We start from the raw sequence: 21,744 nt of genomic DNA on the forward strand, positions 1-21,744 counted from the left end.
CAGCTCCCTCCTCACACAGGGCGGGGGGAGGCATCTCAGGGATGGCACCTTTCCCCCCACAGGGAAATTCTCATCTTTGAAACAGCGTGGGAATCGCGGCACCCAGGAGGGGAGCGGAGGCAGGCAGGCCTCCTTCAGGCCCATCCTCCAGCTGGGCTGGTGGTGCTGGGAAGGCTCCCTGCTTGGTAACAAAGGCCTGAGGGAGAGTTGTGAAACCCAGCAGGAAAGCCGGCTCACCTTCGCCTCCCCCTGCGGCTGGGAGGAGAGGAAATATCCCATGACTGACTGTGCCAAGGTGGTGTCTGAGCCAGCCCTCCCGGCCCGAGGGCAGGGCAGGTGGCCCTGAGAGATAAACCAATCCCTCGGCTGCAGGTGAGGAGTTCTGAGAAGCATTGCTCAGGACAGCGGTAAATCACTTCTTGGAGGTGCCCTGCACGCCGGTACTGGGATCAGGTGGCCTCCCAGGGGTGTGGGAGCCCCACTCCTCCGTGGTGTGTTCCACTTGCTTCCCACATCTGGAGGAGCTGACGTGCCAGCCTCCCCTAGCACCACCCAGGGACGGGTGGCATGAGACGGTCAAGGCACCTGGGCAAAATCCGGAAGCGTCTGGAAGATGTCAAGAGCCAGTGGGTCCGGCCAGCTAGGGCTGACTTTAGTGACAACGAGAGTGCCCGGCTGGCCACGGACGCCCTCTTGGATGGGGGTCCTGAAGCCTACTGGCGGGTGCTCAGCCAGGAAGGCGAGGTGGACTTCCTGTCCTCGGTGGAGGCCCAGTACATCCAGGCCCAGGCCTGGGAGCGCCCCTGTCCCCCTGACACCCTGGGAGGGGCAGAGACAGGCCCTAAGGGACTAGACTCCAGCTCCCTACAGTCCGGCACCTACTTCCCCGTGGCCTCAGAGGGCAGCGAGCTGGCCCTACTGCACAGCTGGGCCTCAGCTGAGAAGCCCTACCTGAAGGAAAAATCCAGCGCCACCGTGTACTTCCAGACCGACAAGCACAACAACATCAGAGACCTCGTCCGCCGCTGCATCACCCGGACCAGCCAGGTACCAATGGCAAAACCCTGTCTCCGTGGCTAAGTAGCAGGGAGGATGGGGGGCTGATGGAGCAGGGAGGGGCGTGCATTTTGCTCCCAGGGTCAGAGTCCAGATGATTGGGGCTTCAGATGGAGGGGCATTGCTGTCTGCCTTGCCCTGGACCACTGACCTCCTGATCCCACCTGTCACAACCAGGGTCTAGGCCACTACCACTTACCACCGGAACTTCTGCAATCACTTCCTGCCTGGCCCCTCTTCCATTTTGATCCCCATCCTTGCAGTCTCCACACTGCAGTAGAGTGGCTTTTCCTCTGTTTTTTTCCTTTTTTTTTTTTTTTTTTGAGACAGATCTTGCTCTGTCGCCCAAGCTGGAGTGCAGTGGCACTATCCTGGGTCACTGCAACCTCCACCTCCCAAGTTCAAGTGATTCTCCTGCCTCAGCCTCCCGAGTTGCTGGGATTACAGGCGCATGCCACCACGCCCGGCTGGTTTTTGTATTTTTAGTAGAGATGAGGTTTCACCAGGTTGGCCAGGCTGATTTGGAACTCCTGACCTCAGGTGATCTGTCCACCTCAGCCTCCGAAAGTGTTGGGATAACAGGCGTGAGCCACAGTGCCCTGCTAGAGCGAGCTTTTCTATACTACAAATCCAATTTGGTCTTTTCCCTGCTTAGAGCTTTCAGTAGCTCCCAGTTGCCCGCAATGGGAAGAGCAAAGTCCTTAGCATGGCTCCCACCTCCTCCTGCTCCATACCAAGTGCCCTGTAGAGCTTGTCTTTGGGCCTTTGTGTGCTGTTCCCTCTGCCTGGCCCTGCTTCCCTTCCCTGCTTTTCATTTGATGCACACCTATTTCTGCTTCAGGACCCAGCATGAAAGCCTCTTCCCCAGTAAGCCTTTCCTGAATTCCCCAGGCTGCGTTGGGGTACCCACCTCTGGGCTTCCAAACGTAAGGGGACCACTCCGCTGGGCTCACCTTTGCCCCTTCTCCTCTCAGACTCTGCTAAGACCTGTCTGCCCACAAATGACCTTGTGGCTCTTGAATCCAGCCAGTGGCCAGGCAGAAGATGGAGTAGGCAGCAGAGGGGGTTTCTCTCTCCCCAGAATATTCACACCTTGATAAGTGTCTTTAGAAGAGAAAAAGCCCTTCAAGCCCAGAGCTGGGCTGGTAGGATTTCAGGCACTGTCAGAGCTGGATCAGGAGTTCTCCCAATGCCCTGGAATCTCCAGCCTCAAGTGACATCCTGCTGGCAGCTGGAAATGAGTGGAGGGACTCGAGCTCTGGGGTCCTGTTCTATCCCAGGTGCACATAATGATTCCAGCACCAGGCTGTGGGTGCCCACCCCTCGCTCCTGATGCTGCAGAAGAATAGGGGAGAATGACCCCCAAGGAAAAACATTCATCGTCTGTAAAATCCTCTCTGTCTCACTCTCTGCCTCTCTCTCATTAAAATTATTTATTTTGTTATCCTTAGAAGAACTCATAAAAGACCGTGCTGATGTTTAGGTTGGTTTTTTGCTAGGTCCCAGTCTCATAACTGAATTCCCTCCCAAGTTCAATACCGTGTGAAATCTTAAGATTCCAGAAAAAGCCACCTAGGGTGAAGAGGCCGTGCGTGGAGGAGGAGGGAGGGAGCGGAGTTCTGGAAAATTTAGTGGAAGGTAATAACAGGTGGGGCGTTGGCTTTCAGTGCGGCTGCGCTGCTTGGAGCAGTGTTTGATGTTCCCGTGGCAGGGCGGCATTTGAGGATGCGTCCAGGCAGGCGGCCAGGAGTGCCCACGCTGCCTTGCCGCCCGGCACTGGCTGCACCCCCTCAGGCAAGTCCCTGGACTCCTCAGGGTTCAGCTTCTATGCCGGACTAAGGTCCCTCCAGGCTCCAAAGGCCTGTTCCTGAGTGTGCCAGTTCTGGTCTTTCTGCATGAAGTACAGTGCTCTCCCGAGGGGTGGGGATCAATACTGTTGGGGGAAATTGTCAATCGCAGCTGCTCGAAGGGCGAGGGAGGATCCCTGGAAGGAAGCCTGGTTAGGGCTTGTAAAACACAGTCCCCTGGCTGAGTCCCTCTCCTCCCGTCTCCACACCCAGTGAGGCTTCTGCATCCACCTCTAGGACCCTGAGACCACTGATGTCCTTTGGACCAGCACAGTGTGTTACGAACTTAGGACAACACTTAAAAATCTGAAGGTTTTACCTGAAAGTAAGAACTTGCAGCTCCTCTTAGCAGGTGGGCTCTGCTGGCATGGGGCTGTGGCTGCTTCGTTGGGTGGGTCCTCTTTGCCACAGTCCCCACCATTCCCTGTTGTCCTGGGACCCTCAGGGGTTCACCCGTTTGGATGTCTGCCAGGCACCCAATAATAATTAATTGGTTATAATTGTTGGTTAACAGGCACTCTATTAATAATAATGAACTATTTCAAACAATTCACAGTTTTAGTTTCTTTTCTTTTCTTTTCTTTTCTTTTTTTTTTTCTGTCCCCCAGGCTGGAGTACAGTGGCTCAATCTTGGCTCACTGCAACCTCCACCCCCTGAGTTCAAACAATTCTCCTGCCTCAGCCTCCTGAGTAGCTGGGATTACAGGCAGCTGCCACTGCGCCAGGCTAATTTTTGTATTTTTAGTAGACACGGGGTTTCACCATGTTAGCCAGGCTAGTCTTGAACTCCTGACCTCATGATCCACCCACCTCTGCCTCCCAAGTGCTGGGATTACAGGCATGAGCCACCGTCCCCGGCCAGTTATAGTTTCTAATATGGCAAACATCAGTAGCTATAATCCACATGAACAAAAGCTCTTTGAGATCACCAATAATTTTTAAAAGTGGAAGGCAGGGTTTGTGATGTCCCTGTCACACACACAGGCACATATGCACACACACACACGAATGCACACAAATGCACATACACACACCCCCATGTGCAGGGACTTGGGGACAGCCAGTTCCCACAGACACAGCTGGGGAGCTGGAGCCTCAGCCTACGCTGTCCTTGGAAGTAGGTGGCGAGAAGAATAGGAGAGAGTGAGGAAATAGATTTGAATTCTCCCTCTCCTAAGCCTCAGCCCCCGAGTGGAGCCGGAAGGGAACAAACTGAGAGACCCAGCCTGAGAGGTGTTTCCTGCAGCAGTTTCCACCCTAGAAGAAGCAGGAATTCTCCTTCCTTCCCTTCATGCCCAAATTCCTTTATTCCAGGCTGGGCGCGGTGGCTCTCACCTGTAATCTCAACACTTTGGGAGGCTGAGGCAGGCGGATCATCTGAGGTCAGGAGTTCAAGACCAGCCTGGCCAAGAAGGTGAAACCCCATCCCTACTAAAAACACAAAAATTAGCTCAGTGTGGTGGCGGATGTCTGTAATCTCAGCTACTCGGGAGACTGAATCAGGAGAATCGCTTGAACATGGGAGGCGGAGGCTGCAGTGAGCCAAGATGGTGCCACTGCACTCCAGCCTGGGTAACAGAGCAAGACTACTCTGTCTCAAAGAAACACTTCCCTTATTCCACAAAGCCTAACGTGCCCCGGCACCCAGGATGGCAGAGTGGACCAAGAGGGATCCCTCCCTCTGGGGAGCTCCGTGCCAACCACCTGCTCCTTAGGAGAGAGGAGAAAGAATTAGACGATGGCAGTCCCAGGCTTGGGCAACCCTTGGTGCCTGGAAGTGGAGAGAGGGATTAGGGCAGGCTTCACAAAAGAGTTGGTTTCGGAGTTGAGTCTCAAAGGATGAGTAAGCATTTGCTGCGCAGAGAAGGAAGGGAAAGGAATTCCAGACCTAAGGAGGGTCACATATGAAAGCCAGGAGGTGTGAGAGGGCCCATGTGTCTTGGAGGTGATGGGACCAGAGCTTGGGGATGTGATAAAGGGGGAGGACAGGAATAGAGGCTGTCAGGGTCAGAGCCAAAGACTGAGAGCAGTGGTTCCCAAAGCGTGGTGTGGGGGATCCCTGAGGTCCCTGGGGCCCTTTCAGCAGCTGTAAGACCTGCCCTTTTGAACCACTTATCCCATGTGGAGCTGGATTATTCCCACCCACTTCCTCCCAGACAGCCCTTCGCAGCAGATTCACGCAGAAGCGGCTCTGATGAGGTGAAGGTGCGGACATCAGAGGTTTGCAAAAATGCAAAACAGTGCTGCTCTGCTCACCACGTTTTTGTTATTGTTTTGGAAAATACATTTCTTTTTCATTAAAATTGTTATTTTATGTTAACATACAATGGGTTTATTATTGATATTTTAAAATCACTATTAATAATTAAGAACTATTTCAAAAACTACTCAGTTTTAGTTTCTAATATGGCAAACACCAATAGCTATAACCCACATGAACAAAAGCTCTTTGAGATCACCAATAATTTTTCAGAGTGGAAGGGGTCCTGACACCAAATGGACAGGGAGTTTTTCAGGCAAGCCGGGGCCAGTGGAGAAAGTGAAGTGGGGACAAAGTGGGATGATGTTCCTGGCAGGGAAACTCTGGGGGCTGGAATTATTGCTTTTTTATTTTATTGTTATTTTTTATTTATTTATATGTTTTTTTCTGAGACTGAGTCGCACTCTGTTGCCCAGGCTGGAGTGCAATGGCACGATCTCAGCTCACTGCAACCTCCACCTCCCAGGTTCAAGCAATTCTTGTGCCTCAGCCACCAAAGCAGCTGGAATTACAGGCACGTGACACCATGCCCAGCTAACTTTTTTTTTTTTTTTTTTTTTTAAGTAGAGATGGAGTTTCACCATGTTGGCCAGGCTGGTCTCGAACTCCTGACCTCAAATGATCCGCCCACCTTGGCCTCCCAAAGTGCTGGGATTACAGGCGTGAGCCACTGCACTAGGCCTGTTGCTCTTTTTCTAGAATGTCCTCCTTTCTCCCTCCCTCCCTCAGGCTGTATCTGATGGAAACAGACAAATAGGCAGACAGATGGACATCAGTCCTTCTCTTAGTCCTGAAGCAGAAGGTCCGAGGCGTGGACTCTGGTGGGGGTCCGGGCCACCTCTGCATTCTAGCCCAGGGGTGTCGGAAAGTGATCTGCACCTCTGCGCCTCATCTGGAAACCACGCCATGGTGTCGTGAAAGCCATCTGAGGGGGACACAGGGCTAATAGAAGGTGCTCAACAGAAAGTTGTTGTTGTTATTACTCATCCCTCAAAAGCAGGCTCAGAAAAATCACCAAAACATAGGAGAGAAAAAGAAAGAGGAAAATAGAATGGAAGTGGGGTGCTGAGTGCCCCAACAACTGTGCCCAACATGGATGGCGGCCCCAACAGGACCCAAATCTCATTTCTCCTGAGGATTTCCAGCCCCTGAGAAACTCACATCCGCCTGGCAAGGAGCAAGGAGTTCTCAGCCAGGATGCGAGGTCCCCACAGATGGCCCTAAGAGTGCTGTGTTCCAGCAGACAGCATTGTCTGGCTGGGCGCCTCCCTCTCACTGGAGCTCGGGACTCCTGGGCGTGCCGGGTTCTACTTCTAGACTCTCTTTCTTCAGCCAGGTGTCATGGAAAGTGTATCCTCTGCCTCTCGGCAACCCCTCCCTGCTGTGCTGGTCTCTCTGAGTGGCCTTACAAGACACAGCCTTCTATATCCTGTTTCTTTGGCTTATACCCATAGAGGAGTGGCACTAGGTTTTTTGGTTTTTTTTTTAGATGCTGGGTCTCACTATGTTGCCCAGGCTACACTCGAACTCCTGGGCTCAAGCAATTCTCCTGCCTCAGCCTCTTGAGACTACAGACACATGCCACCACACCCAGCCTGGGCACTAATTTTAACCCTCTTCCATAACCTGGCTTAGAACAACACAACACTCTTGTATTCTCTTATTCTAACATTACCCACACTTTCTCATGAACAACGCACATAAAACCGAGAGTCATATTTTAAACTCTATATATATACTAACGTACTAACTCTATATATATACTAACTAAATCTGATATACTAATGTAATCACCTTTATTTTATAGTGCTGTAATTCACATTATCTGGGTTTACGGTTAGACCCATCTTTTCTGATAGCTAACGTGCTATTACTGTGTCATATTTTAGAGGTAAAGAAGCTGAGTTCTGGAGAGGTGTTGACTTATTTGAAGGCTAGTTCCCAGCAGCATCAGGATGAGTGTCAGAGTTCCCTAACTCCAGACAGATAGCTTTTTCTCTGGGTTATGTGCTACCCTTTGTGTTAGCTTTCTAGGGCTGCCATAACAAATTACCACACATTTTGAGGCTTAAAACTACAGAAATTTATTCCCTCACAGTTCTGGTGGCCAAAAGTCAGAAATCCAGGCATCACTGGGCTGAGCCCACTACGAAGGCCTGAGGAGAGCGTTCTTCTTTGCCTGTCCCAGCTTCTGGTAGCTCCAGGCACTCCTGGTTCATGGCCGCGTCCCTCCAGTCTCTGCTTTGGGCTTCACACGGCTTTCTCCTCTTCTCCCAGTGCTTCTCTTCTGATATCTCTCATAAGGACACGTATCATCGGATTTAGAGTCCACCAGATAACCCAGGATAATCATCTTGAGATCCTTTACTCAATTACATCTGCAAAGAAGCTTTTCCCAAATGAGGGCATATGTACAGTTCTAGTGGTGAGGGTTGGATGTGTCTTTTGAGGAGACACCGTTCAATGCACTACACCTTCTTTTCCTTTCTTTGTTTTTTTTTTTTTTTTTTTTTTGAAATAGGGTCTCTCTCTGTCACACAGACTGGAGTGCAGTGGTGTGATGTTGGCTCACTGCAACCTCTGCCTCCCAGGTTCAAGCGATTCTCCTGCCCCAGCCTCCCGAGTAGCCGGGATTACAGGCGTGCGCCACCACGCTGAGTTGATTTTGTATTTTTAGTAGAGATGGTGTTTCGCCATGTTGCCCAGGTTAATTTCAAACTCCTGGCCTCAAGCAATACACCAGCCTCAGCCTCCCAATATGCTAGGATTGCAGGCATAAGCCACCGTGCCTAGCCTTCAACCCACTATACCTTCTAAGGAAGAACAGTGGTCCAAACCAGTTACTGGCTTCGAATTAATCCAGCTGGAAGACAATCCCAACAGGAAGCAAACAAGATAACCCTAGACAGGGTGAGCCTGTATTTTCAAGCATCCTTTAATTCAAGATGCTGGGTTATTTCCAAACCTGCCCCCGTCTCTGTTCAATCACCAGCTCAGCCAGCCCTGTCTCAGGAAAATGGTGATTCATTGGCACAGAACTGGAAGTACTTACCTACCTATCAGGGAGGGAGGCAATGGTCTCTTTCGTCAATACCTTGGAAGAGGAGGCATTTATCTTTCAGCAAACAGGGAAAGCCTAAGCTGCTTTCGGTGCCATAAGACTAAATGTGTGCAAGACAATTCATTGTGTGATTACAGGGCCATGGTTCTAATGATCACAGCCTCATTATTAGAACATCTTTTCCGATTTCCTGCCCAGGGTGAGCAATTTCTGAGGAGTTCCCTCCCCTGTCTGGCTATCCGTCCACATCACAGAAAGTTGATTCCAAGTGGATACCAGCTATCAGTTTGGCCTGCCAGCGAGACACCTCTCCTTCCTTTGCCACTTCCCAGATGGCAGTGGTTTAAAAAATATATTGCAATTATTACAAAGAGAGTGGGACATTATTATTGTAGGTAATCTTGAAAAAAGTGAATGGCCATATTCCCTGTGAAAGGAAATTATCTTGGGCCCCCAAAATCACTAAGGGAAACTCAAGCTGGAAACTGCTTAGGGCAAACCTGCCTTCCATTCTATTCAAAGTCACCCCTCTGCTCACTGAGATGGATGCATATCTGATGCCTCCTTTGGAAAGGCTAATCAGAAACTCAAAAGGATGCAACAGTTTGTGTCTCACCTATCGGTGACCTGGAAGCTCCCTCCCGGCTTGAGTCTTCCTGCCTTTGCTTCAAGTTGTCCCACCTTTCCAGACCGAACCGAAGTACTTCTTACATATATTGATCAATGTCTCATGTCTCCCTAAAATGTATAAAATCAAGCTGTGCCCCAACCACCATGGGCACATGTCATCAGGACTTCCTCGGGCATGTCCTCAACCTTGGCAAAGTAAACTTTCTAAATGAACTGAGACCTGTCTCATTTTCTGGGTTCACATCCCCCATCCTAACCTGACTGCTAGTTTTTGCTTTGGGCTTATCTACAATCATGCACAGAATAATGACATTTTGGTCAGTAACAGACCACATCTATGACAGTGTTCCCATAAGATTATAATGGACCAGGTGGAGTGGCTCACTCCTGTAATCCCAGCACTTTGGGAGGCTGAGGTTTAAGGATTACTTAAGCCCAAGAGTTTGAGACCAGCCTGGATAACATAGTGAAACCCCATGTCTACAGAAAAAAAAAAAAAGAGAGGAAAAAAAAGAAGAAAGAAAAGAATGAAAGAAGAAAGAGAGAAAGAAAAGAAAGAAGAGAGAAAGAAAGAAGGAAGAAAGAAAGAAAGAAAAAAGAAAGAAAAAAAGAAAGAAAGAAAGAAAGATAGAAAGAAAGAAAGAAGAAGAAAGAAAGAAAGAAAGAAGAAAGAAAGAAAGAACAAGAAAGAAAGAAGGGAGGGAGGGGGGGGAGGCGAGGGAGGGAGGGAGGGAGGGAGGGAGGAAGGGAAGGGAAAGAAAAGAAAAGAAAGGAAGGAAAGAAGGAAAAGATTATAATGAAGCATACACAGAAACCTGATATGCACTTGACATTGACATTGCAGATGAAATAGGAGAAATGATTAATATTCAGTAATGGTGCTGGGACATTTGGTTTTCCATGTGAAAATATATATATATATGAACATATATACCATCGAGATTTGTGTAAATATGCTCTATGATGTTCACACAATGAAGAAGTCACCTAATGACGGATTACTCTGGGTCCATGCCATTGAGTGCCATTGACTGTATCTGCATTCACTCACTGGCAGTCATCATGGACACACTTCTACTTTATGTTGTTTTCTTTCTTCACTTAATTCATTGTTAACACACATTTGTTGAGATTATACAGCAGGTTTAACTTCAGGCTATAAACATTTCACCTTGTCTTATAGCTTCTGCATAACTATTATAATTAACATTTTTAATTTCTATTTATTATTTACTTATTTTGAGACAGAGTCTCTTTCTGTCACCCAGGCTGGAATGCAGTGGTGTGATCTCCGCTCACTGCAACCTCTGCCTCCTGGGTTCAAGCGATTCTCCTGCCTCAGCCTCCCCAGTAGCTGGGACTATAGGCGTGGGCTACCAGCTCAAAAAAAAATTTTTTTTTTTGTTTGTATTTTTAGTAGAGACGGGGCTTCACCATGTTGGTCAGGCTGGTCTCGAACTCCAGACCTCAAATGATCCACCCGCCTCGGCCTCCCAAAGTGTTGGGATTACAGGCGTGAGCCACAGTGCCCGGCAGCAATTAACATTTTTAATGACTGCCTAATAAGCTGCTTGTCAATATATCACAAGGTATTAGAAAGGACTCATGATTGGGTGACAGAGAGTAAACCCAAACAAGCTTAAGAAGAAGAGAAACATTCATTGACATCCACAGTGGAAAAGATAAGGGTGGCACTGGTCTCAGGCATGGCTGGAACCAGGTGTCCAAATGACACTGCTGGTACTCTGTTTCTACCTCCTGGATGCTTTCTCCAGGGCTGGCTTCATTGTCAGGCAGGCTCTGCCCAAGAGGTAGCAAAATGGTTGCCAGCAGTCATTGCTTATAAAATGCCAGCAAAGCAACCTTGTAGAAAGAACACCCCCTTTCCTAGGAGTCCCAGCTAAAGTCCTGGGCTGACTCTCATTAGAATAACTTACACCATGTGACCTATTCGTGTGACCACCTCTGGACCAATCTCCGTGGCCAACAGGAGATGCAATTCTCCCATTAGTCTAGCCCTGGTCATGTGGTCTCCCCATATCCAGTCAAGGGATGGCAATAGACCCATCCAAACCACATTGATTGTGGAGGAGAGGCAATTCCTTAAATCAGGCTGGGATGCTGTTGGCAGAAGAAGGGGGAATGAATGCTTGGCAGGAGGAACCCAGATGTTTCTCCTGCTCGCTGGATGTCTAGGACTCCCCTCCCCAGTTTCTACTGTGACAGATGATACAGTAGCTGTGGGTAGAGCGTCACTCCCTTCTCCATCTCCCGGGGAGCAGCTTGCTCTAGGTGTTTACATACGATGCCTCTACATGGGATTTTATTTGAGGCGAGGATTCCACAGCTTTATAGCATTTGAAAATCAGTGGCCATAGTGTGCCCTCCAGCTCCAAGTGGCTGAGAATCCATGACCTTAACTTTATTCCTCTCCTGGAACCCGCTGAGATGCTGCTTCTTGTTCTTCTCTGCTCTCCTTCTCTGTCTAGCCTTTTCCCTTCCTCCTCAGCACTCCCCACTCCCACAGTGGGCATAGGGGCCCACAGATAGGTGGTGGGGCTGGAGAGGTGGTATCAGTACAGGGGCAGGGGCCTCCACTCCAGCTCTTCCTTTTCCTTCCATTAAATCTGCCCTGTCAGACCCACTCTACCCCTATCCTCTCCCCTCTGGCCCAGTGGGAACAGCTCTCCCAGGCCCACTGGGACTCAGGCAGTTTGGGTGAAACCAGTTAGCACCTGGCCCTGACTTTTCTGGTAACTGAACCCTCTGCTCTGGCCCAGGTCCTGGTCATCCTGATGGATGTGTTCACGGATGTGGAGATCTTCTGTGACATTCTAGAGGCAGCCAACAAGCGTGGGGTGTTCGTTTGTGTGCTCCTGGACCAGGGAGGTGTGAAGCTCTTCCAGGAGATGTGTGACAAAGTCCAGATCTCTGACAGTCACCTCAAGGTAGGGGCCCCAGTGAGAGTCCTAAGGGTACTCATATTAGTCCAGACAGGATAGTCTATGCAGTAGTAACAAATGTCCCCATCTTGTGCTAACAGCTTAACACAATAAAGGTTCATTTCTTGCTCAAACAGACTCCTGTGTAGGTCAGATGGCCCTCCTCCATCTTGTAGCTACATCCTGAGAAATACATGGCCTGTAAGATAGCCATAACAGGGAAAGAGCCATGACAGGGAAAGAGCCATTACAGGGAAAGAGCCATAACAGGGAAAGGGCCATGACAGGGAAAGAGCCATGACAGAGAAAGAGCCATGACAGGGAAAGAGCCATGACAGGGAAAGAGCCATGACAGGGAAAGGCTGGAGGACTCTGCAGGATGTTTCCAGGACCTGACCTGGAAGAGATTTTCATCGCTTTCTCTTATAACCCATTGACCTTACCCAGATGCACGGATGCTAGGAAATGTAAAGGGTCATGGGTATCTAGTGAGCAGCATCTCTGCCATGTACTCCTGTTCTCCTCCCAGCTGGGGAAGCCCAGGGGCTGCATCTCACAGGGCAGGCAACCTCCAGGGTCTGTGGGATATGTTCAGAACTCCCTGGCCCCAACAAGACGTTGATCCTCTTGGACTTAACTGAACCCTGTACTTCCCTCTCCTGGCAAAGAGAAAAGAAACCCAGAGATAAGGGTTCAATTCATCACACAAATTTGAGGACAACTAATTCAAATGTGAATACCACCCATAGCTTTCATGAGTAGGCCCGGCTGAGTAGCTGATGGGTGGCCCTCAGAGTTCCTTTGATCAGTCTCCTCTAACTCAGGCAAGAGAGGTTCTGTCCTCTGGGAGAACCTCCCAGATAAGAATGAAGCCTCCTCCCTCCCTCTCTTCTCCTATACATGGATGCAGCTGAGTTCAGTGCTGCCTCCTGCTGCCATAGGCCTTGGGACCTCTGACTTGGGGTCTGTTTGGCTTGACGTGGATCACACCTCCTTGGCACCAGGCCATTGAAACAGGTCAGGAGCATCAGAACTGGCCTTGCTTTCATGGCCTATGCTGGCCACACCTGACAGTACTCTGCTCACCATAGGACAATGGTGTCACTCCTCTCAAGATCTCACAGAGCTGTGGAGAAGCCCAGGGGAAGTGGCTAGAGGCAGGACTGCCCTTCCCAGAGCCTGGCGAGCTACCAGCAGTCTTTTGAGGAATGCAGACAGTACTCCACCTCCCTTAGGCTTAACCTTGAGACTCCCACACTTTACCTGCCTTCCATTTCTCCAGCCTTCCAGCAAAGGTGAGTCTGTAGCAGGTGCTACAGGGAAGACAAGGGACAAATAGAGCCATGGTAGGATTGCAGACTCACCTTTGCTTAAGACAATACAGGGTCTATTGCTACCTCCACAAAACCACCTCCTCTGGCTGCACCCAGCCTTCCCTCTGAACAGCTTGCAGTCAGGGACTCAGGTCAAGCCAGTTACAAGGCAGGGCTAGGCTTGCCTCCAAGTAACTGCCAGGCCACCTGTGGCTCATGGGGCCCTAGACTCAGGGCTCCATAGGCATCAGGCCGTTGCTTTTCTTTTATTTGCTGCCTTATTTGAATTCTACCCCCTTCCTTTTTTTTTGTTTTTGTTTTTGTTTTTGTTTTGTTTTGTTTTTGCCAGCTAATGCCAGGACAATGAAGACAATTTAGACAATTCAGCCCAAGGAAAATACTAACATGGTCCAGAATCCCACCAACCAGAGATAACACATTTCCATCTTGATGAACATTCTACCTGACATTTTCCTACACAAATTGTCTCAGTCCACCACAGCTGCTATAACAGAATTCCATAGACTGGTGGCTTATAACAACAGAAATGTATTCCTATGGTTCTAGAGGCTGGGAACTCCAAGATCAATGTTCTGGCAGATTCGGCGTCTGGTGAAGGCCACTTCCTGGCCTATACATGGCTGTCTTCTTGCTGTGTCCTCACGTGGCAGAAGGAGTGAGGGAGCTCTCTAGGCTTCCTTTATAAGGCACTCATCCCATTCATGAGCGCTCCACCTTCAGGATCTAATCTCCTCCCAAAGGCCCCACCTAGTACCATCACCCTAGGGATTAGGTTTCAACATAGAATGGGGGTAAGGGGAACACAAACATCCAGCCTAAAGCCCAAATATGTCTCTATAAACAGAATTAGGAAGTGACACCTTGACAGCCATGACAGGGAAAGAGCCATGACAGGGAAAGAGCCATGACAGGGAAAGGCTGGAGGACTCTGCAGGATGTTTCCAGGACCTGACCTGGAAGAGATTTTCATCGCTTTCTCTTATAACCCATTGACCTTACCCAGATGCACGGATGCTAGGAAATGTAAAGGGTCATGGGTATCTAGTGAGCAGCATCTCTGCCATGTACTCCTGTTCTCCTCCCAGCTGGGGAAGCCCAGGGGCTGCATCTCACAGGGCAGGCAACCTCCAGGGTCTGTGGGATATGTTCAGAACTCCCTGGCCCCAACAAGACGTTGATCCTCTTGGACTTAACTGAACCCTGTACTTCCCTCTCCTGGCAAAGAGAAAAGAAACCCAGAGATAAGGGTTCAATTCATCACACAAATTTGAGGACAACTAATTCAAATGTGAATACCACCCATAGCTTTCATGAGTAGGCCCGGCTGAGTAGCTGATGGGTGGCCCTCAGAGTTCCTTTGATCAGTCTCCTCTAACTCAGGCAAGAGAGGTTCTGTCCTCTGGGAGAACCTCCCAGATAAGAATGAAGCCTCCTCCCTCCCTCTCTTCTCCTATACATGGATGCAGCTGAGTTCAGTGCTGCCTCCTGCTGCCATAGGCCTTGGGACCTCTGACTTGGGGTCTGTTTGGCTTGACGTGGATCACACCTCCTTGGCACCAGGCCATTGAAACAGGTCAGGAGCATCAGAACTGGCCTTGCTTTCATGGCCTATGCTGGCCACACCTGACAGTACTCTGCTCACCATAGGACAATGGTGTCACTCCTCTCAAGATCTCACAGAGCTGTGGAGAAGCCCAGGGGAAGTGGCTAGAGGCAGGACTGCCCTTCCCAGAGCCTGGCGAGCTACCAGCAGTCTTTTGAGGAATGCAGACAGTACTCCACCTCCCTTAGGCTTAACCTTGAGACTCCCACACTTTACCTGCCTTCCATTTCTCCAGCCTTCCAGCAAAGGTGAGTCTGTAGCAGGTGCTACAGGGAAGACAAGGGACAAATAGAGCCATGGTAGGATTGCAGACTCACCTTTGCTTAAGACAATACAGGGTCTATTGCTACCTCCACAAAACCACCTCCTCTGGCTGCACCCAGCCTTCCCTCTGAACAGCTTGCAGTCAGGGACTCAGGTCAAGCCAGTTACAAGGCAGGGCTAGGCTTGCCTCCAAGTAACTGCCAGGCCACCTGTGGCTCATGGGGCCCTAGACTCAGGGCTCCATAGGCATCAGGCCGTTGCTTTTCTTTTATTTGCTGCCTTATTTGAATTCTACCCCTTCCTTTTTTTTTGTTTTGTTTTGTTTTGTTTTGTTTTGTTTTGCCAGCTAATGCCAGGACAATGAAGACAATTTAGACAATTCAGCCCAAGGAAAATACTAACATGGTCCAGAATCCCACCAACCAGAGATAACACATTTCCATCTTGATGAACATTCTACCTGACATTTTCCTACACAAATTGTCTCAGTCCACCACAGCTGCTATAACAGAATTCCATAGACTGGTGGCTTATAACAACAGAAATGTATTCCTATGGTTCTAGAGGCTGGGAACTCCAAGATCAATGTTCTGGCAGATTCGGCGTCTGGTGAAGGCCACTTCCTGGCCTATACATGGCTGTCTTCTTGCTGTGTCCTCACGTGGCAGAAGGAGTGAGGGAGCTCTCTAGGCTTCCTTTATAAGGCACTCATCCCATTCATGAGCGCTCCACCTTCAGGATCTAATCTCCTCCCAAAGGCCCCACCTAGTACCATCACCCTAGGGATTAGGTTTCAACATAGAATGGGGGTAAGGGGAACACAAACATCCAGCCTAAAGCCCAAATATGTCTCTATAAACAGAATTAGGAAGTGACACCTTGACATTCCCTCCAACAGAACATTTCCATCCGGAGTGTAGAAGGAGAGGTGTATTGTGCCAAGTCAGGCAAGAAATTCGCTGGCCAAATCCGGGAGAAGTTCATCATCTCAGACTGGAGATTCGTCCTCTCTGGATCTTACAGGTGAGCCCTGGATTTGTCTCCTGTCAAGGGTCCGTGGAAGACAAGGGCTGGGCGAGGGAGAGCCCAGCTCCCATCGCTCAGACACACACACCCCCAGCAGCTCCCAGAAGGTATCCCTCTGCCTGGAGCTGGAGCTGCATCACCTAGATGGCGGGGGGGGAGAGGCAGGAAATGTGGGCCCTTTCTGGCAAGAATTCCAGGTAGAGAGGCACTTCCAGGTGCCTCAGTTTCCCTTGATATTGCAATAGGACATAGAATCCTCTTCTTTTTCCTCCTCGGATATCTTAGATGTGATTATGAGGTGATGCAATTTGTTTAGTTGTGTGTGTGCACACACCATTACTTTTTTCTTTTTTTTTTTGAGATGGAGTCTCGCCCTGTCACCTAGGCTGGAGTGCAATGGTGTAATCACAGCTCACTGCAACCTCCACTTCCAGGATTCAAGCGATTCTCCTCCCTCAGCCCCCCACGTAGCTGGGATTGCAGGCACCCGCTACCACACCCGGCGAATTTTTGTATATTTAGTAGAGATGGGGTTTCATCATGTTGGCCAGGCTGGTATCAAACTCCTGACCTCAGGTGATCCACCCATGTGGCCTCCCAAAGTGCTGAGATTACAGGCATGAGCCACTGCACCCAGCCCCATTTTATTTTTTAAATTTTTATTATTTGCTCAAGCAATCCACCAGCCTCAGCCTCCCAAAGTGTTGGGATTATAGACATGAGCCCCTGCGCCCGGCCTCAGTTTGTGTTTAGACCCTCACACATAGACTCCTACATCCAAATGACTGATCACCCATTTATTCTAACAATGCTACCTTGCCTGGGTCTGTCTTTGAAACTTGATTTCAGACCTTAAAATATATTCTTTGAAATGTTCTTAGTGGCGGCACTAGAGAAGTGGATTTGATGGTGGGTTTTGTGGGAGGGATGAAATGAGAGGGCAATTGAGGAAGGAAGGAACAGCTGAAGCTCATTTGGGAACATTTTGTTTAGGAAGGTGATGAGTGTGACAGAGAGTGCAGAGGGGGCAACTGGTTGCATCTTATCTTACTTCCTCTGCTGCAAACACATAGCAGTGACCAAAGAAATATGAGCACAAACATTGGGATAAGCTGCGAGTGGAAGGCAGGCTTCCCGGGGCTTTAAGGATGCCGTCTTTCCCCAGGGAGCAGGAGCCTGCAATGCTGTTCCAAAGCCAGGTGAAGCCAACTGCCAAATCTCTAACCAGAGACAAATAAGCATAAAGGGAAAGAGAGAAAGGGAAAAGAAATAAATAAATAAACCCTAAATGTGCTATCTTTCTTTAGCCTTATTAGTGCCGTTTAGCTGAAATTCCACTTTTAATGATATTAACATTGCTACCTCCAGTCTTCCTTGGGCTTATACTTGTACAGTGTCTTAGTCCATTTGGGCTGCTATAATAACATCCCATAGACTGGATAGCTTATAAACAACGGAAACCCATTACTCACAGTCCTGAAGGCTGGGAAGTCCTAGGTCGAGGTGTTGGCAGATTCAGTGTCTGGGGAAGGCCCACCTTCTGTCTCATAGACTGCTGTCTTGTCACTGTGTCACAAAGCAGAAGTGTATCTTTATCCCTTCATGGTAAAAAGGTGAGGGAGCTCACTGGGGCCTCTTCTGCAAGGGCACTAACCCCATTCCTGAAGGTTCTACCTTCATGACCTAATCATGACTAATTGTCACATTGGGGATTAGGATTTCAAATATGAATCTGGAGGAGACACAGACATTCAGTCTAGAGCACAGAGCGTAACTTTCTCTCCATCCCATTATTTTCAAACTTGCTGATAGATTTTAAGTGTGTCTTTTGTGAACAACATATCATTAATTTTTGTTTTTCTGAAACGGAGTCTTGCTCTGTCACCCAGGCTGGAGTGCAGTGGTGCGATCCCAGCTCACTGCAACCTCCACCTCCTGGGTTCAAGTGATTCTCCTGCCTCAGCCTCCCGAGTAGCTGGGATTACAGGTGCCTGCCACCACACTTGGCTAATTTTTGTATTTTTAGTAGAGATGGGGTTTCGCTATGATGGCCAGGCTGGTCTCCAACTCGTGACCTCAGATGATCCACCCACCTCAGCCTCCTAAAGTGCAGGGATTACAGGCGTGAGCCACCGCTCCCAGCCTCAGTAAAGTTTTTAAAAGTATAATTTTATCATCTGTCTTTTAATAGGTATAATCCACTTAGTTACTGTGATTGCTGATCTATTTGGATTTATTTCTAATATTTCTATTTTGACTTCGCTTTGCTTTTCCCCTTTTGTGTTTGCAGTTGAATGGACAGGTTTTCATATTACTTCTCTTTTAGATAGCTCCTTTTTTTTCTCTGCTTGCTACGAAGCTTAAACATTTATATTTACTCTTTTCTCATAATGGGACTTCTTCAGTTTTTAAAATACTTTACACGTTTTCCAAACAAAGTCCAAAATTGTGTAATAATTCTCCTCTCCTCCCAAATACAACAAGGACCTTCATGCACTGTTTTTCGACATTTTGGTTCCTATTAAGTTCGTCAAGGCTGTTTCACTGTAAGGCACAGAAAATCTACTTAAACTGGCTAAGTAAAGGTGGAAGGCAGGGGTGTTGTAAGGCTGTGGCAGTTAATCTCAGGCACAGCCAAGGGCAGGACCAGGGGCTGCCAGGCCTCCCTGAGTCTGGGAAAAGCTAGGGTAAAAGCTGCTCACTCTGGCTTTCATGGGTCCACAGGCCTGTTGTTTAGCTTCTTTTTCTGGTTCTCTCTCCTGCCTCATGGATTGTATAAGTTAAATCTGACCTCCTCATCCCTAAGCTTTGGGGCCTCCCAGCCCAGCCCCCACCACCATCACCCCTGGTCCAGCCATTCTGTCAGCCCAGATCACCAACCAATGGATGAGCTGTCTCTGAGGCTGGTGTCCACCCCTGAGCCAGTAACCTGTGGCTGGGGCAGGGGTGGCAGAAGGGAACTTGGCACGTGGTGAAAACATGGCTGCCCTTCACCCAGGCCTATGGTGGGGCAAGTTTTCAGAGAAGAATCTCTAAAATATGTCATTCTGTCCTCAAACTTTTTAGAATTTGAAGGTAGGAGAACAAGGCTATGGAAAAAAAGAGAATGAGGCTTAGGAGGCACTTCAAGTGCAGTTCACACCTTCCTGCCCAGCTTGCCTTGAGGTCTGGAATGTCCTTCCTAGCACTGAGGGTCCCCATGTAAGTGCCTGTTCCGGTTGTTCCATGTAAATGGAATAATCATTCAATATGCTGCATTTTGTGGCTGGCTTCTTTCACTTAACATTTTCCAGGCTCATCCGAGCTGTAGTGTGTGTCAGTGCTGCCTCCCTTTTCGTGGCTGAGCAATATTTCATGGACCAGACGGACCACAGTTGGTTTATCTGGTCATCAATCCATAGACATTGAGTGGTTTCCCCCTTTCGACGATTGTGAATATGAGCTGAGGAATTCTTGCAGCGCTCTTGACACTCTATTTCAAGGCACACATTCTCCCCTGGGGAATTCAAATTTTGTATCACTAAAGGGAAGAAGGAATTTGAGCTGAGGGCTAGAATAGCTGAGGATTCCCTGAACATGGGGAAGAAATCAAAGAACAGGTGCAGTTTGAAATCAAAGAACAGGTGCAGTTGAGCTGTCTCCTCAGTAGCCCCAAAATATGATACACTTTAAAGTGATCTGGGCCGGGCATGGTGGCTCACACCTGTAATGCCAGCACTTTGAGAGGCCAAGGCGGGTAGATCACCTGAGGTCAGTAGTTTGAGACCAGCCTGGCCAACATGGTGAAACCCCGTCTCTACTCAAAGTACACAAATTAGCTGGGCGCGGTGACACGCACCTGTAATCCCAGCTGCTGGGGAGGCTGAGGCACGAGGATCACTTTGAACCCGGGAGGCAGAGGCTGCAGTGAGCAGAGATCGCACCACTGCACTCCAGCCTGGGTGACAGAGTGAGACTCTCCTTCAAAAAAAATAAAAAAATAAAAAATAAATAAAGTGATCTGAACTTCAATAGATCAAAGTTTGGATGTTTAAAAAAAAAAAAAAAAATCTTCTTACCCAGAAGCTCTTATCTATAACATCTGCCCCAAAGTTCAAGATTAGACAATTATTTTTGAGAAATGTTACACCCTCCCAGGACCCACTAGCTGCATTGCACACAACCATGGGGCGGTTATCTCTGTGGAAAAAAGGAGAAGGCCTGGGAACACAGTCATTTGGAAACAGAGATGTAAAGATAAAAGGCTGAGAAACAAGTTCTTATTATCTGTGTGTATGACGAAAACTGATGAAGGAGCTTAAGCGACTGGGAGGGATTTCGAACATTTCAGGGAGATCAGAACTGTGCTAGGAGTGGGGGCTTCCTCCCTCTACCAAATGGTGTCAAATGCTGGGCAGATTAAGCTGAAACACATTCCCAGGATAAATTTCCCTGTAACACCTTCGGGAAAACAGAGTGTCTATCTTCAACTTCTCAAAATATGAATTGCTCCACCCTCAAATCCTCCAATCCATATCATTTCACTTTTAAACCAAACAATATCTCATATATTATGCTTTTCCCTAGAAGAACAAGAATTTGAAGGTGTTAGGTCGTACCCCACTCTTTTGTTTTGAGATGCTCTGTTGCCTAGCGTGGTGGTGGCGTGATCTCAGTTCACTGCAGCCTCAGCCTCCTGGTTCAAGCGATACTCCCACCTCAGCCTCCCAGTAGCTGGAATTACAGGTGTGCGCTCCCACACCTGGCTCATTGTCTTGTATATTTAGTAGAGACGGGGGTTTCACCATGTCTCTACTAAATAAAGACATGTTTCACATGTTGGCCAGGCTGGTCTCGAACTCCTGACCTCAAGTGATTCGCCCTCCTCGGCCTCCCAAATTGCTGGGATTACAGGCGTGAACCACTGCTCCCAGCTTCTATACCCAACTCTTAATAGCTATGTACCTGTCATCTCTCTGGGCCTGTTTCCTCATCAGAACAAAATGGAAAATAATAACACATTCTCTTTGTATTAGAATTGTTGTAGAATTAAGTAAAACAGCAAGTGTAAATACTTAGCTGCTGGGCATCTGAGATGCACTAAAAAAAGGTCACTTAAGGATGTATTGTTGTTTAAAACATTGGTATTACTTAATACTTTCAAATTTATTTTGATATTAATAATTATAGTTCCAAGCAGGGTCTGTTTGAAGAGGATTACTGAGTTTTACCAGGCAGGCCGTGATTATTACTGTTACCAGCATTTTTATGCTTAACTAACATTGGTCTGTTGTATATAGTGGTTTGATCTCACTTTCCAGTGGGTTTCTGTGAATTAGAAAAGAGCTGTCATTGGCCTGGCGCGGTGGCTCATGCCTGTCATCCTAGCACTTTGGGAGGCCAAGGCGGATCACCTGAGGTCGGGAGTTCGAGATCAGCCAGACCAACATGGAGAAACCCCATCTCTACTAAAAATACAAAATTAGCCAGGTGTGGTGGCGGGCGCCTGTAACCCCAGCTACTCAGGAGGTTGAGGCAGGAGACTAGCTTGAACCCGGGAGGCAGAGGTTGCGGTGAGCTGAGATGACACTATTGCACGCCAGCCAAAATTCTGTCTCAAAAAAAAAAAGAAAGAAAGAAAGAAAAGGACCATTATTATGAAAGTATACTAATTTTTTTATTTGTGAAGGTAAGGGGTAATCCTTCTGCAGGGTTTGTTAGAGGGAAAGTGTTGGAGAAACA

The 21,744-nt window shown here is 48.5% G+C and overlaps 1 protein-coding gene across 2 annotated transcripts in view; it reads left to right on the top strand.

Moving 5' to 3' along the window:
* The first annotated feature begins 567 nt into the window (after positions 1-567).
* SACK1A (scaffolding CK1 anchoring protein A) overlaps positions 568-21,744 on the top strand; it is a 29,489-nt gene continuing 8,312 nt past the window's right edge. For both annotated transcript variants that reach the window (XM_017855863.1, XM_017855864.1), the window contains exons 1-3: positions 568-1,047; positions 11,635-11,802; positions 15,896-16,020. In XM_017855863.1, the coding sequence (XP_017711352.1) occupies positions 568-1,047; positions 11,635-11,802; positions 15,896-16,020 (773 nt within the window). The remainder of the gene's footprint in view (positions 1,048-11,634; positions 11,803-15,895; positions 16,021-21,744) is intronic.

The sequence above is a fragment of the Rhinopithecus bieti genome, unplaced genomic scaffold (assembly GCF_001698545.2).
Source record: "Rhinopithecus bieti isolate Rb0 unplaced genomic scaffold, ASM169854v2 scaffold_38631, whole genome shotgun sequence".
Taxonomy (NCBI): Eukaryota; Metazoa; Chordata; class Mammalia; order Primates; family Cercopithecidae; genus Rhinopithecus; species Rhinopithecus bieti.